We start from the raw sequence: 12,611 nt of genomic DNA on the forward strand, positions 1-12,611 counted from the left end.
CCAGCCCGCATGGTACGAGGACACAGGAGTGGTCTTCCAGCCGCTGCGTCCGTGTAGATGCCTCTGCCGAAGCGCTCTGCGGCTCCGGCTCACCAGCGCTTGAACTCCTCACTGGCTATCTGAGGCACTGACATTACTTTTCGACATTTAAACAATTTTAGAAATCGCAAGAAAGTAGAATTCTAATTAAGGTAACGTGTACTTAAAAATCCTAAGAAAAGGAAATAACAAAAGGCAGACAGAACTTCTCTCTTCAAGAACGAGGACAGGAGACAATATTCATCCCTATCCACCTCGGCAGGAAGACATGCCACGTCAGAGCGGGAGACGTGGTAACGTGGCACTCAGAATTCTTAACTCCACTTAAAATCGTTTTTGGCTTTTAACATGTGTATTTGAACATGTAAGGATTTCATCTACAAACAGGTGAAATGGCCGGTTGTAGGGTGTCTTAATATACAAATGATCAAATATCAAACTCCTGTAAAAACTTCCCTTCTCCTTGTTTTTATAGACTAGCACGTTTAAAATAGAAGCATTTTTAATTCAAAGTGCCTCCGGCTTCACCTGGGCAGACGGCACCTGGCACAGAAGCAAGGGACACACACAGCTGCTGACGATGCCTTTTCTTCCAGTTCGGCAACACGAACAGAAAATCCTCTTTACAACAACGCTAACATTCTCAAAACATCAGCCAAACCCTCAGCAGTCGCTCGGCCATCCCCCAACCCTCCCCCCGAGTCCCACTGGTCCCCAAACCACCCCCCCCAACCCGTCCGAGTCCCACCCGTCCGACTGCACAGGAACCGCGCGCTACCTGTTTTCTTGCCGGCGGCAGTCCTGCTGCTCCAGTCTCAGCATCGGCTTCACTGTCCCGCGCTCGGCCGTGCCGGGGGCAGGCGGTGCCCTGTCGCTGTCCAGCCTGGTGGCGCTCTAAGCCGAGAGAAAACACGGAGCGTTTACAGACAGCGTGCAAGCCAGCCACGCTCACGCAGACTGCTGCAGGGGAACAGCTGATGCCAGGCTGCCCGTCAGGGGGAGGCGAGACACAGATGCCGGAGGAGAGCGGGGAGCAGAAAGGGCACGGCCGTGCCGAGGACGTCAGGTGCACAGACGCACGCCCGAGAACACGGTCACCGAAAGAACAAACCACACAGCTGCTTTCCTGTTCAAAGAGCTAAAGGCGGGCTCTAACACACAGGCGTGTGGAGGTGGTGCGTGTAAACGGGGCTCTTCAAAACGGGCAGGGACGGGAGCGACTCCTCCCAAACGCTCTCTCAAATCAGAACAGAGCTGAGCGTGTGTCCACTCTGAAAAGTCAGGGTCCTTCTTTTACTTGTAAGGAAAGGAGTCAAAAATCTGCTCATGACGGCTCAACACCCAATGAAGAACTCAGGACAGAGGCTGGTTTGGTTCTTGCCCTTCATCAGGAGAGAAAGAACACAATACAGGGGCCCGATACAGTACACTTCAGTCCTTCGAAGGAGGGCACGTCCCTAACCCCCTGTGGCAGAAGGAAAAGCTACCCGGGTTATTAAGCAAACAACAGGAACAGCATCATTCTACTTATACAAAGAAATTCACCGTAGCAAAAATGTTATGTGAGATTTCTCACTGCATCTGTTTATTGTAGAAATTGAGCTTGACAACAGAAGCCATTCTTATCAACTAGAGAGTAACTTTGGGCCGTATCTTTACAGTTTTTCATATTTTCCATAAAGGAGGCTATACAACCCCCTTCACAAAAAATACTCCTTTTCATGTGTTGTAAACATCGGATGGTATTTTTATGTCACAGAACTGTAATGGCTGCGTAACAGCTGTCTGTTTACCAAAGTTCACTGAACTAATCCTTTGTTAGGCTGCTTAAAATGTTCACCAGTCCAGGGTGTCCTGGCAATCACGTTTGTAAATACATGCATTCATACACAATAAATACTTTCATAAAATACGCTTATAAAAATAAAATTCCTTGGCCAGGATGGCAGCACAGACTACAAAAAACTGTTATAAATGGATAAGGAGGCAATGGGTAAGTAAATTATGGTACGTTTATAAGCTAACATATTATAAAACAATTTTAGGTTGTTTTCAAATAAAAGGCTTACAAAATAATAACCAAAGGAAGCAGGACAGAAAGGTGTGGATGTGTGCAGATACTTATTTTTTTTCATTTTATCTTTAATGTTTATTTTTGGGAAAGAGAGTGCGAGCGGGGCAGGGGCAGAGAGAGAGGGAGACACGGAATCCGAAGCAGGCTCCAGGCTCTGGGCAGTCAGGCAGAGCCCAACACGGGGCTCGAACCCACGAACCGTTAAGATCATGACCCGAGCCGAAGTCGGACACTTAACTGACTGGGCCACCCAGGCACCCCTCATTATTTTTAAATGTATAAATGAACACATCTACAACAGAAAGAGATTAGAAGAGGATCCACGAAAATATTATCAACAGTCAACTATCAACTGCAGATGAATGATTTTCATTTTTTTCCTCATTTTGCTGAGTTTTCTGTTTCGAGCATACATTTTTATAAGAAACTAAACTTTTTATGAAGACAGCTGCATCTGGTTCCAAGAGTACCTGCTCACGTACTTCTCAGAGGGGTCTCTGCTGCAGCTCCAGTGCCCCAGGCACCTTCTCACCACGAGAAGAACAGCAGTGAACATACCGAGTGGGACCCTTACCTCCACCAAGTCAACAAACAAGGCAAGCATCAGCTGGCACAGAGAATTTAAAATAAGGCGCTGTAACTATGAACTATGAACCAAGCATGAACTACGCCTGGACGCTCAAGAAGATTTCAAGGAGGAATGAGCAGAAAGGAGCCGGCTGCACGAAAACCAGCAGGAAGGACAGTCGAGGAAGAACAAACTGGCCCCAGTGCCCGGATGGGAAGGAGGCGCGTGTTCTGTGCACAGGCCAGGTCGAGAGGAGAGGTGGCCGGGGCCGAAGGAGCTGTGTGAGCCAGAGGGAAGTGTGTGACATTTGGGATGAGAAGCCACTGGGGGCTTGGAGAGCCGGGCGGTAACGGGCTCTAAGTCGTATGTTCAGAACACGAGCCTGGCCGTGGGGAGAAGAGTGACGAGCCAGGGCAGCAGCAGAAAGGCCAACTCGGAGGCCATGCAGCATTTCTGCCGTGTGACGACTGCAGCCAGTGTCACCCACAGAAGCAGCGACGGGGAGAGGCAGGTAGCTGCGGACTACTCCGGTCCAACGCAAACGGAACACGCCGACACTGAAGGCTGAGAAGGAAGTGAGGACAAGCAGTGACGGGCTTCTGCTGGAACGATACCACGGACGAGGGTACCACTTACTGACGGGGAAGGGCGAGGAGGCTCAAGAGAGCCCAGCCCTGCTCTAGCTGTGGTGCGTGCGAAACACGTGTCAGACATCACCATGGCCACGTCAAGCAAGCTTCTGGGGTCCGGAGAGGTCGGGGCCAAGGATACAGTCAAGGGTAATGAACACATCCGTGTATTTTAACTACCAACGGCCTAAGATCACCTAGGGAACAAGTACAGACAGGAGAGAAGGGGCCTTGGGTCTGAAACCGAGTTTTGAGGCCAAGTGGAGGGGACGGGGAAGGAGGAGGCATGGGCAGATGAGCCAGAGGAGGACTGAGCACCGATGGGGGAGAAACCAGGAGAACGACGCCCTGGGGGCCGAAGTCAGGCAGCGCCCCCAGTATGCAGTAGGGGCCCAGGTTAGACAGAGGAGACACAGGCCACGGACTCAGCCGTGCGGAGGCCATCAGAGACCGGGACACACACGGTCCCTCCGACAGCAGGAGCCAATGGGAGCCGAGGGGAGGAGACGGAGTAACAGGGAGCGGACCGCAGATTGTTTCCTCAAGAAATCGTGCTGGGAAGAGAAGCAGAAAGCTGGGCAAGGGCTGGAGCGCACGGTACAGTTGTTAGAACAGGAGACGGAGCAGCGTGTCCGCATGGCGGCGGCTGTGCCGTGGCCTCAACGAACCACAGCCTCGGCGGCCCCTTCCGGAAGGCGAAGGAAGTGGGTGCTGTGTGACACCCCAGGCCCAAGCCTAAGCAGGCCGGTCGGTTCCACGATTCCTGTGAGACACCCAAACGTCTGGCCACCCCTGTGGAGAGACGAGCAAGCTGTCCCAGGGAGAAAACAGGAGAACACGTGGAGAGGGGGGCCCGGCCACCTGCGTCCCGGCACAGCCGGGCCACCTCATCGCCCACTAGCAGCCGAATGCAGCAACTCGAGGAACCCCCAGCAAGACCGGCCAACGAACAGCCCGGGTGAGTCCAAACCACACGGCACAGCTGTGCACAAGTAAAACGGGTGCTGTGCGTCCTTGGTCAGTTAGGTTGGGGTGGTTTGTTACTGAGCGATATAGATAACCAGAACGAGGACACAAATCCCCCATCACGCGGAGATACAGGACAACTGTGGGGGCAAGGTCCCCGAGAAGGTAAGCTGGCAGGTAGAGGAGAGGGGAAGTCCACGGTCTCCAGCGGTCACCTGACGGAGAAGGGCTGGTTCCACAGGGGATAAGCCTGGGCCCCCCGCTCGGAGGACACAGCCCAGCTCGCCACCCGCGGCCTTTGGTGTGGCGCCAGGAGACAGCACAGATCAGGACAGCAAGCCACGGTCAGAAGCCACTGTGAAGTCGGCTTTCGCAAGATCTCCAGGAGCATACTCCCAACACTTTGGCCACAGGGTCCAGAATGTTCCAGAATGCTACACAAACTCCCTGCTACAGGCAACGTAAAGTACCCACCTTGCTCGCTGGCAGCGCTGCCCCGCTGTGAACATCTCCCCCCAAATCGAAAGTTGTCTCCTGAACAATTCTGCCAGGGTAAAAAAAGAAAGACACTGAATTAACAATTCTCAAATGAAAAGGCATCGTTCTTCTTAACACAAAAGGAACGGCTAAATATCCCAACTCAAAGATCAAGACGCCACTTTATTTTCAGCATATAAAGTCACAGAATGAAAACGCTGTTAAAACTTTATGAACTTTTCTTACTGCTCTATACTGAATACTCTCAGGATGCTTTTAAAACTATATTTTAGTAACAATAAATTGGAAAGAACCGTCCAAGAAACAAGCAAGCCGCTTCATCACATAATGGCACATAAATGAAGTGCCCAGTCTGTGGCGCCACGAGCCCGTCTGTCAACACAGGGAAAGCGACACTGACCTCAGGAGAAGACGGCACAGGCACTAAACTGCCTTCCTCTGAAAGCCAATCTGATGAGAGCTGAAAAGCTCACGGATACCACCACTTGGGCCACGATACAGAAATGGGGAGGCACCTGGGTGGTTCAGTCGGTCAGGTGTCCAACTCTTGATTGTGGCTCAGGTCACAGTTCACGGTACTGAGAGCCCCACTGCAGGCTCCGTGCCGACAGCGTGAAGCCTCTCTCTCTCTGCCCCTCCCCTCCTCATGTGCTCAAGCTCTCTCTCTCAAAATAAATACACGTTTAAAAAAAAAAAATTTAAGTCCTACTCAATAATGAGGGTAAATACAATCCATTAATCCCAGCCCAAGAGAGAGGCCCAATAAAAGGAAAACAAAGGGCCCTAAAAACATCTGGAAACCGACAAGATGGGTTAGTGCCTACATTTCTGGGACTTCTGCACAAGACAGTCAAAGAGAATGATAACCTCTTTTGTTACAGTATTTGAAAGACAAGGGTCTAGTTTCACAGCACTGTGGTAACTTTAAACTCATGTTTAAGCCCAATCTATAGAATGAAACCGCAAAGAGATGAGGAAACTCAAAACAATTCTTCGAATTAGAAAATCTGATACAAATTCCTCCTCTACCTCATCACTAAGAAAATAAAATCATCTGGGGGGCACCTGGGTGGCTCAGTGGGTTGAGCACCCGACTTCCATTCGGGTCATGATCTCACGGTTCGTGGGTTCGAGCCCCCGTCGGGCTCTGTGCTGACAGCCCAGAGCCTGGAGCCTGCTTCGGATTCTGTGTCTACCTCTCTCTCTGCTCCTGACCTAGTCATGCTCTGTCTCTGTCTCTCTCAAAAATAAACAAACGTTAAAAAAAAAAAAAAAGAAAGAAAGAAAGAAAAGAAAATCATCTTGAAATGCAAAATAAAAGGGTGCCTGTGGGGCTCAAGTCGGTTGAGCATCCGACTCTTGGTTTTGGCTCAGGTAATGATCTCCACCTTCATGAGTTCAAGCCCCAGGTCGGGCTCTATGCTGACAGCGTGGAGCCTGCTTGGGATTTTCTCTCTCTCTGCCCTTCCCCCACTAGTGTGGGCACACACACTCAAAACATAAACATTAAAAAAACTACAAAATATCATCACTTTAAAATAGGAACTTGAGAAAATACAAGCGTTTACTAAAAGTTACATCTTCTCATCTATCCTGTGTCACTAAGATATTTACAAAACATAGAAACTGTTCTCCTGGTTTCTAATGGTTTGAATGGGAAATTCAGTTTAGCTATTCTGTCTCTGGTAATGCAAAAAAGAAGTATGATAGTTCACCTCCCTCTGTCATCTCTCAAAGCTACATATACACCTTACCCATCCCTGACTCCCTCTTATCGACATAAATATAGCCAAAGCTTTCTTGACTCCACCTGTAATTATTCTAGAACAACAAATTCATTTAACACCATGCAAAGCTCATTATTTTTTCACCAAAGCTGACAAAACTAAAATTTAACATGGACTCAGCTGTATTACATTCTGGATACACTAAACGATTACAAAGTGACTTCATTCATGACTTTGATGACACTATCTCAGTATGACCTGTGAGGGCAAGAACCAGGTCTTGATCACGTCAGCACTCAGAGCACAATGACACATGACACTGGTGCTCAATGAATACAGACTAGATAAATACATAAGTGAATAGATGAATGAATAAAATTCCCACGCTGGCCATCAGCATCAAATTGTGCTACCCTAGGGGCACAGTCGGTTAAGCATCCGACTTCGGCTCAGGTCATGATCTCGCGGTCCATGAGTTTGAGACCCGCGTCGGGCTCTGTGCTGACAGCTCGGAGCCTGGAGCTGCTTCAGATTCTGTGTCTCCCTCTCTCTGTCCCCTCCCCTGCTCACACACAGTCTGTCTCTCTCTCAAAAACAAACATTAAAACAAGAAAAAAAAACACAATGAGAGGTCATCTCACCCAGTTAGAATGGCTATTACTGAAAACATTAACAAGAGTCATAGGAGGGAAATACCAGGTGTCGGCGAGAATGTGGAGAAGAGGGAACCAGTGCGCAGTGTTGGTGGGAACGTAAATTTGTGCAGCACTGCGGGAAACAGTACGGAGTTCCTCAAAAATGAAAAACACAAGCACCATATGACCCAGCAATTCCACTGCTGGGTATTTATCTGAAGAAAATGGAAACGTGGACTTGAAAAGGCAGATCTGCATCCTAGGCTCACTGCAGCATAATTTACAGCAGCTGAGATATAAAAGCAACCTAAGGGTCCCGTGACAGATAAATGAATAAAGTCGCGGTGTGTGTACATGTACGTACGTACACACACACACACACACACACAGGAGTATTACTCAGCCAGAAGAAAGCAGCTTGCCATTTGCCACAACAGGGATGGACCCTAAGAGCACTGTACTAAGTAAAATAAGCCAGACGGAGAAAAACAAGTACCATATATCTCGCTTATACGTGGAATGTAAAAAGATGAAAACAAAAACAAAAGCTCATAGACACAGAACAGACTGGCAGTTGCCAAAGGCAGAGGCTGGGAGGCTGTGGGTAAAAGGTAGAAACTTCCAGTTATAAAATAAAGAGAAGTCCTGGGGACGTGACGTACGGCATGGAAACTATAGTTAGTTACTACTGTACTGCAGGTCTGCAAGTTGCTAAGAGAGTTCATCTTAAAAGTTCTCATCGCAAGTAAAATAACTGTGCGCAGGTCTGGTGACGGACGCTACCCAGACTGTGTGCCCACTTACACACCGCATCAGAATGCTGTGCACCTGAAACTAATATATGTCGATTACACCTCGGTTAACAAACACACATACACACGTCTGTGAAACATTAAATACTTGGGTTATTGGGTTATCGATCTAGAAATGTGTGTAACAGTTGCACAATAGAGCAAAATGATGTGTTTATTAAGAAATGACACTTCTTTCTCATCTATGGATGGACACGTAAGCGCTGGTAGATTCAACCGGTGAGCAGTTTCACCAGGTTGATAGGAAAAAGATGTAATACTAATTAACATAAAATTTCACAGCACATTCCTGTCTAGGAGACCTAAGCCACGTCCTTGACACGACCTCTGCTTCCGGCCAGAGACACAACAAGGAGACGACTGTCGGCCCCCAAAGCAGGGACCATTACGGCAGAACAGCCGGGAGTGATCCCTCCCTCCACGGAAAACATCCCAGGGCAAGACGTCCCAGGGCAAGACGTCGCGGCGGTGGTGCGCCCACGCTCAGCAGCAGATGCAGACCGCTACCACCGCCACCAGCAGACACGGGACCCGCGACTCAGGGACAAAGCACAGCTGGGGGTAACCGCAGGAACTGCTGAAAATCAACATGGAACACACCAGAAGAACCCGCGCCGTACGATCACGTCTTTGGAATGAGTGTGGCAAGAAAACCCTCAGGCAGGCAGAGAGGTCTCTGGTGCTGAAAGAAAGCAGCAGAGCTGAAGAAGAGCTGAGGACTAAAATGGAAAACATTAAAAATAATGACAAATGAAAGGAAATGAAACAAAACCATCTGAACATGACTATGTGCTAAAGAAAAGAGGCTACGTATAGGTCATGACACAGACAGTAAAGGAGGATGTGCCTGATAAATAAACAGGACCTTAAAACAAGAAGAGAAAAGCTCCTCCCAGAGGCAAAACAGAAGGGTGAGGTTCGACACGCACTCAGCTTAAACTTGGAACAGCATCGGGCAGAAATGGACTTTGAGTGGGAAAGCCCTTGTTGGTCTTCCTTAGCAGCGGAGATCGAGGGGTGGGTCCTGGGTCGCAATTGGGAGCTCCGAGTGAGAGGCGACCAGCCCGTGACACGTCCCACACGGACACGTGTGAGGATCCCCAAAGTGTCAGCGTGCAGAGAGACGTCACGTCTTTACTCGTACCAGCTGCCTCTGATCGCTTCCTTGGCCAGGACTCCACAAGGACCCAGGACGAACTGATAACCCACCAGGCACCATCACAGTAGGCTTTATAAAGCCGAGAAACTGGCAAGAGACAATTCCAAGCAGCTACAAGTTCGCACCTGGCCCACAACGCGAGCTCTGAGCAGCGGGGCTGAGCAAAGGCAGGCCCAGGAAGGAAACAATGGGCCGGGCAGCACAGAGCGCGGCCCCACGCTGTCCCTGGCCCCACATCCTGTTCCCGGCACGCTCCTGGAGCAGGGCTCCTACCGCAGGCTCTCTGGTGGCCATCAACGGCACGAGCCGTTGGGCTCGAAGGGCCACGTGGCTATTTTCCCAAGACCCGTGCCCCAGCAACCTGCGGAACGGATAACAGAGTAGCCAGACAGCGAGCACCTGCTTTATAAAAAACGATCAGTGACCTAATGAAGTCCTACTCCCTCCCCACTCAGGAACTCTTACTGGATGGCCAGTAAGGACTTTTGTTTTCTGGTGACAGGCCCACGTGGCAAGGCCTCAGAAAGGCACCAGGTGGAGCTGAGACACTTCTAATGCCGCACGTGTTTCACTAACGCGGGCAGAAAAACACCGCCACAAAAGTGGTAGCTCCACGGGACCATCACGGAGAATACCACCAGTTCTTCCTGAGAGAGTCAAGTATCGGCCAAAAAGACAAACCCTGAAAATAATTTAAAAACCAGCCCCAACTTCCAATGTTCAGATAAAGTCAAGACCTCTTTCTTCCTCCTCCAAAACCAGCCCAAATCAACAAGAACAAACCCCACTTGGAATGTTTAAAAATAAAACCACCTGTAATAACGCACGCCTGATTCTGATCGCTTCTCACACGATCAGACACCCTGAAACTCTCACAGCTGACATAGAATTACCCAGGCTTCTGTCTGGGGCCCTTGGCCGTCAGGCCTCCATCCACGGGTCTCTTGGCCACAGCGTGGTCCTGGCTGGGGTCCACAAACTTGAACACGTGTGATGCCCCAAACTGCACTTTCATCCCGCTCTGCAGCATGGTCGTCTCGGAGATGCGCTGTCCTTCCACGTACGTCTCGGCGTCCATGCTTCTCGGAGTCACGGTGACAACTCCATCCATGTTTGTGAGGTCACAGTGATGGGGCTGAATTCCTGATCCAAACAGCTAAGATAAAATCAAAGAAACTTCCGTCACAAAGGACACAGTACTTAAAAACAGAAGTTTTGGTACTTTTTAGTGGATTTCCTCCCAACAGTACAAACGTAAACACTGTCAAAATAGCGTCAAATCGAACACATTAATTTTAGCATCCAGTAACCTGACTGAAGACATACGGGGTTGAAAAGCACACGGCCACCTGAAACATTTATCAGATAATTAATAATCTGTACAGATCATTAGGATCACACACCCTTTATCTGTCTTACCGCTATGCTGAAGGAAGGGATGTTAGAACAGGAAAGGACACTAAGGACCCGACCCATCATTTGCAGTCGGCAAAGGGCAGCACAGGAGAAAGGGCGGTCTGCCGGAGTTCAGCTGAGTTCTATCAGGTAATGAACCCGAACTTCCTCTTTAAAGAACACTTCATGCTGTTTTCATTTAGTACCTGAGAACCACATCCTGCTAACATTTTAACTACCGTTCAGGAAGCCCCCACTGCTACGGGCATCAGTCCCAGCAACAGGACTCTCACACAGGCCACCTCCTCTAATCCTGACAAAGACCCATGAAGTCATCACCACCTTCTGGAGAAAAGCAGTCTCAGAGGAACACGATGACCACATCAAGTTTCTAGAGACAGAGAGGGGACCTAATTTCACAGTCTGCTCTGTTCACAGTGGAGCATTTCTTTATGTTAGAAGATAAAGTCTTTCCTTTCTGTCCATTCCTTCATCCGCTGCCGTGCGGCAGGCCCTGCGCTACGTGCCCTCGCCCACCCAAGTGTGAGCTACGGAGGGAGCTAGACCTGTGGCCACCCGCGCACCTGGATGGAGTTCTCCTCGAACTTCTCTGTCCCGACCTCAGTGACGCTCAACTGAAGGCGGTAAAGCTTGGGCTTGTCCCTGGAGTCAGAACCATCTGCAAAAGGAAAAAGTACAGAACTTCATTTGTAAAGGGTAATGTTCTTGTCATGTCATTTGAAACAGGCCAACAAAGCAAACAAAAGCTTGTCTTAGAATGAACGACAGCTCTCAATTCTCAGGATTTCTTATCAAAAACTCCCCAAATTTATGCCATGCAATTTAACTAAGTGGATATTCAGAAACTTCCACTTAAGACACAAACACATCAGCTGTTTCGTGTGACTTAAGGTGCCAACATCATCATCTATAACCATCATCTTCTTACCACACGAAAAGAAAGCTCTCCGCCATACGGCCCTGGATTTTTGTTAACGATTCTGAAGAGCAACTCTATTAGCAGGTAAAGATGACCAACACATACGGACTTCCCTTCAGACCAGATCCTCCTCCCAGCAAACCTGCCATGCAGACCGCACACGGCAGGCACCAGGTGCACGGACGGGGTATAGCAGGGTCACTGGTGGAGGTTTTAAACATACCACCTCATGGCTCATCCAGACCTTTTGGACCAAGATCTCTGGGGAGGAGGCCCACGCACACGTCTTCCGAAGAATCTCCCTAGGTGATTCCAATGCCCATTTCTGACATTAAGTTCCAGTAAGAACTACCATCAAATGTGCTTAGCTCCATGGGAACTTGGGGGTGGGAGGGGGGGTGGCCAATCATTTTATACCTCGGTGAACTGTAGGTCTTTTTAATTTCCCTGTGCAGGATCTCTGTGGTGGGCTGGGGACGGGGATGGCGTGGGGAGGAGAAGGGAGAAGAGCAAGACAGCTGTTCACTTGTACCCAGATGTTCACTCACTTCTCGCCTACTGTGCTCAACGCAGGATACGGATCAAAGATTTCTTCAGATTTCAGAGTTGTGAACGTACAAGGAAACAGGCCTCACAGGATCAGTGAGTCCTGACCCGCCTCCGGGCCGTGGCCATCAACCTACACCAGGTCCTTAAAAGGCCGAGCGGAGCCTCCCTGACCTACTTCACCGACGTGCTACTACCCTGCAGCCCCACTTATGGGGCCACGAGTCACAATCTCTAGTCGCTGGGATCAGGAGGCAATCGCTTCCGAAATTAAACACTGGGAGCGCACGTGGGGTGTAGACTGCTCAAGTCTCTTAGCTGTGGTGCGGCCTGAGCTCCCGCAGACAAAAGACCCTGCGAGCGCACAAGTTCTATGAGCACTGTTGTCAATTTCACAGTACACACAGAGTAACATTCCGATAACATTTCCCCCTTCTGGCGTATTTCAGAAACCTGTCAAATCTGGATGAAAATAACCTGTATTTGAGAGACACAACATCTCATGTGAATGAGAATTCATCATCTACCACACTTCACAGCTGGAATATTCTCATCATGTGCGGTGCCACCTGGAGCATTTTTTTTTTTTTTTTAAACAGTTATTTCAACTCCAAGTCCTGACC

At 49.3% G+C, this 12,611-nt stretch overlaps 1 protein-coding gene across 1 annotated transcript in view; it reads right to left on the reverse strand.

Moving 5' to 3' along the window:
• The window catches only part of AFDN (afadin, adherens junction formation factor), a 138,606-nt gene that overhangs the window by 61,737 nt on the left and 64,258 nt on the right, over nucleotides 1-12,611 (reverse strand). Inside the window, 4 exon segments of the mRNA XM_053904283.1 lie at nucleotides 818-933; nucleotides 4,751-4,820; nucleotides 10,001-10,263; nucleotides 11,087-11,181. Of these exon segments, the coding sequence (XP_053760258.1) occupies nucleotides 818-933; nucleotides 4,751-4,820; nucleotides 10,001-10,263; nucleotides 11,087-11,181 (544 nt within the window).

This window comes from Panthera pardus, unplaced genomic scaffold, assembly GCF_024362965.1.
Source record: "Panthera pardus isolate Hobbes unplaced genomic scaffold, ASM2436296v1 HiC_scaffold_17, whole genome shotgun sequence".
Lineage (NCBI taxonomy): Eukaryota > Metazoa > Chordata > Mammalia > Carnivora > Felidae > Panthera > Panthera pardus.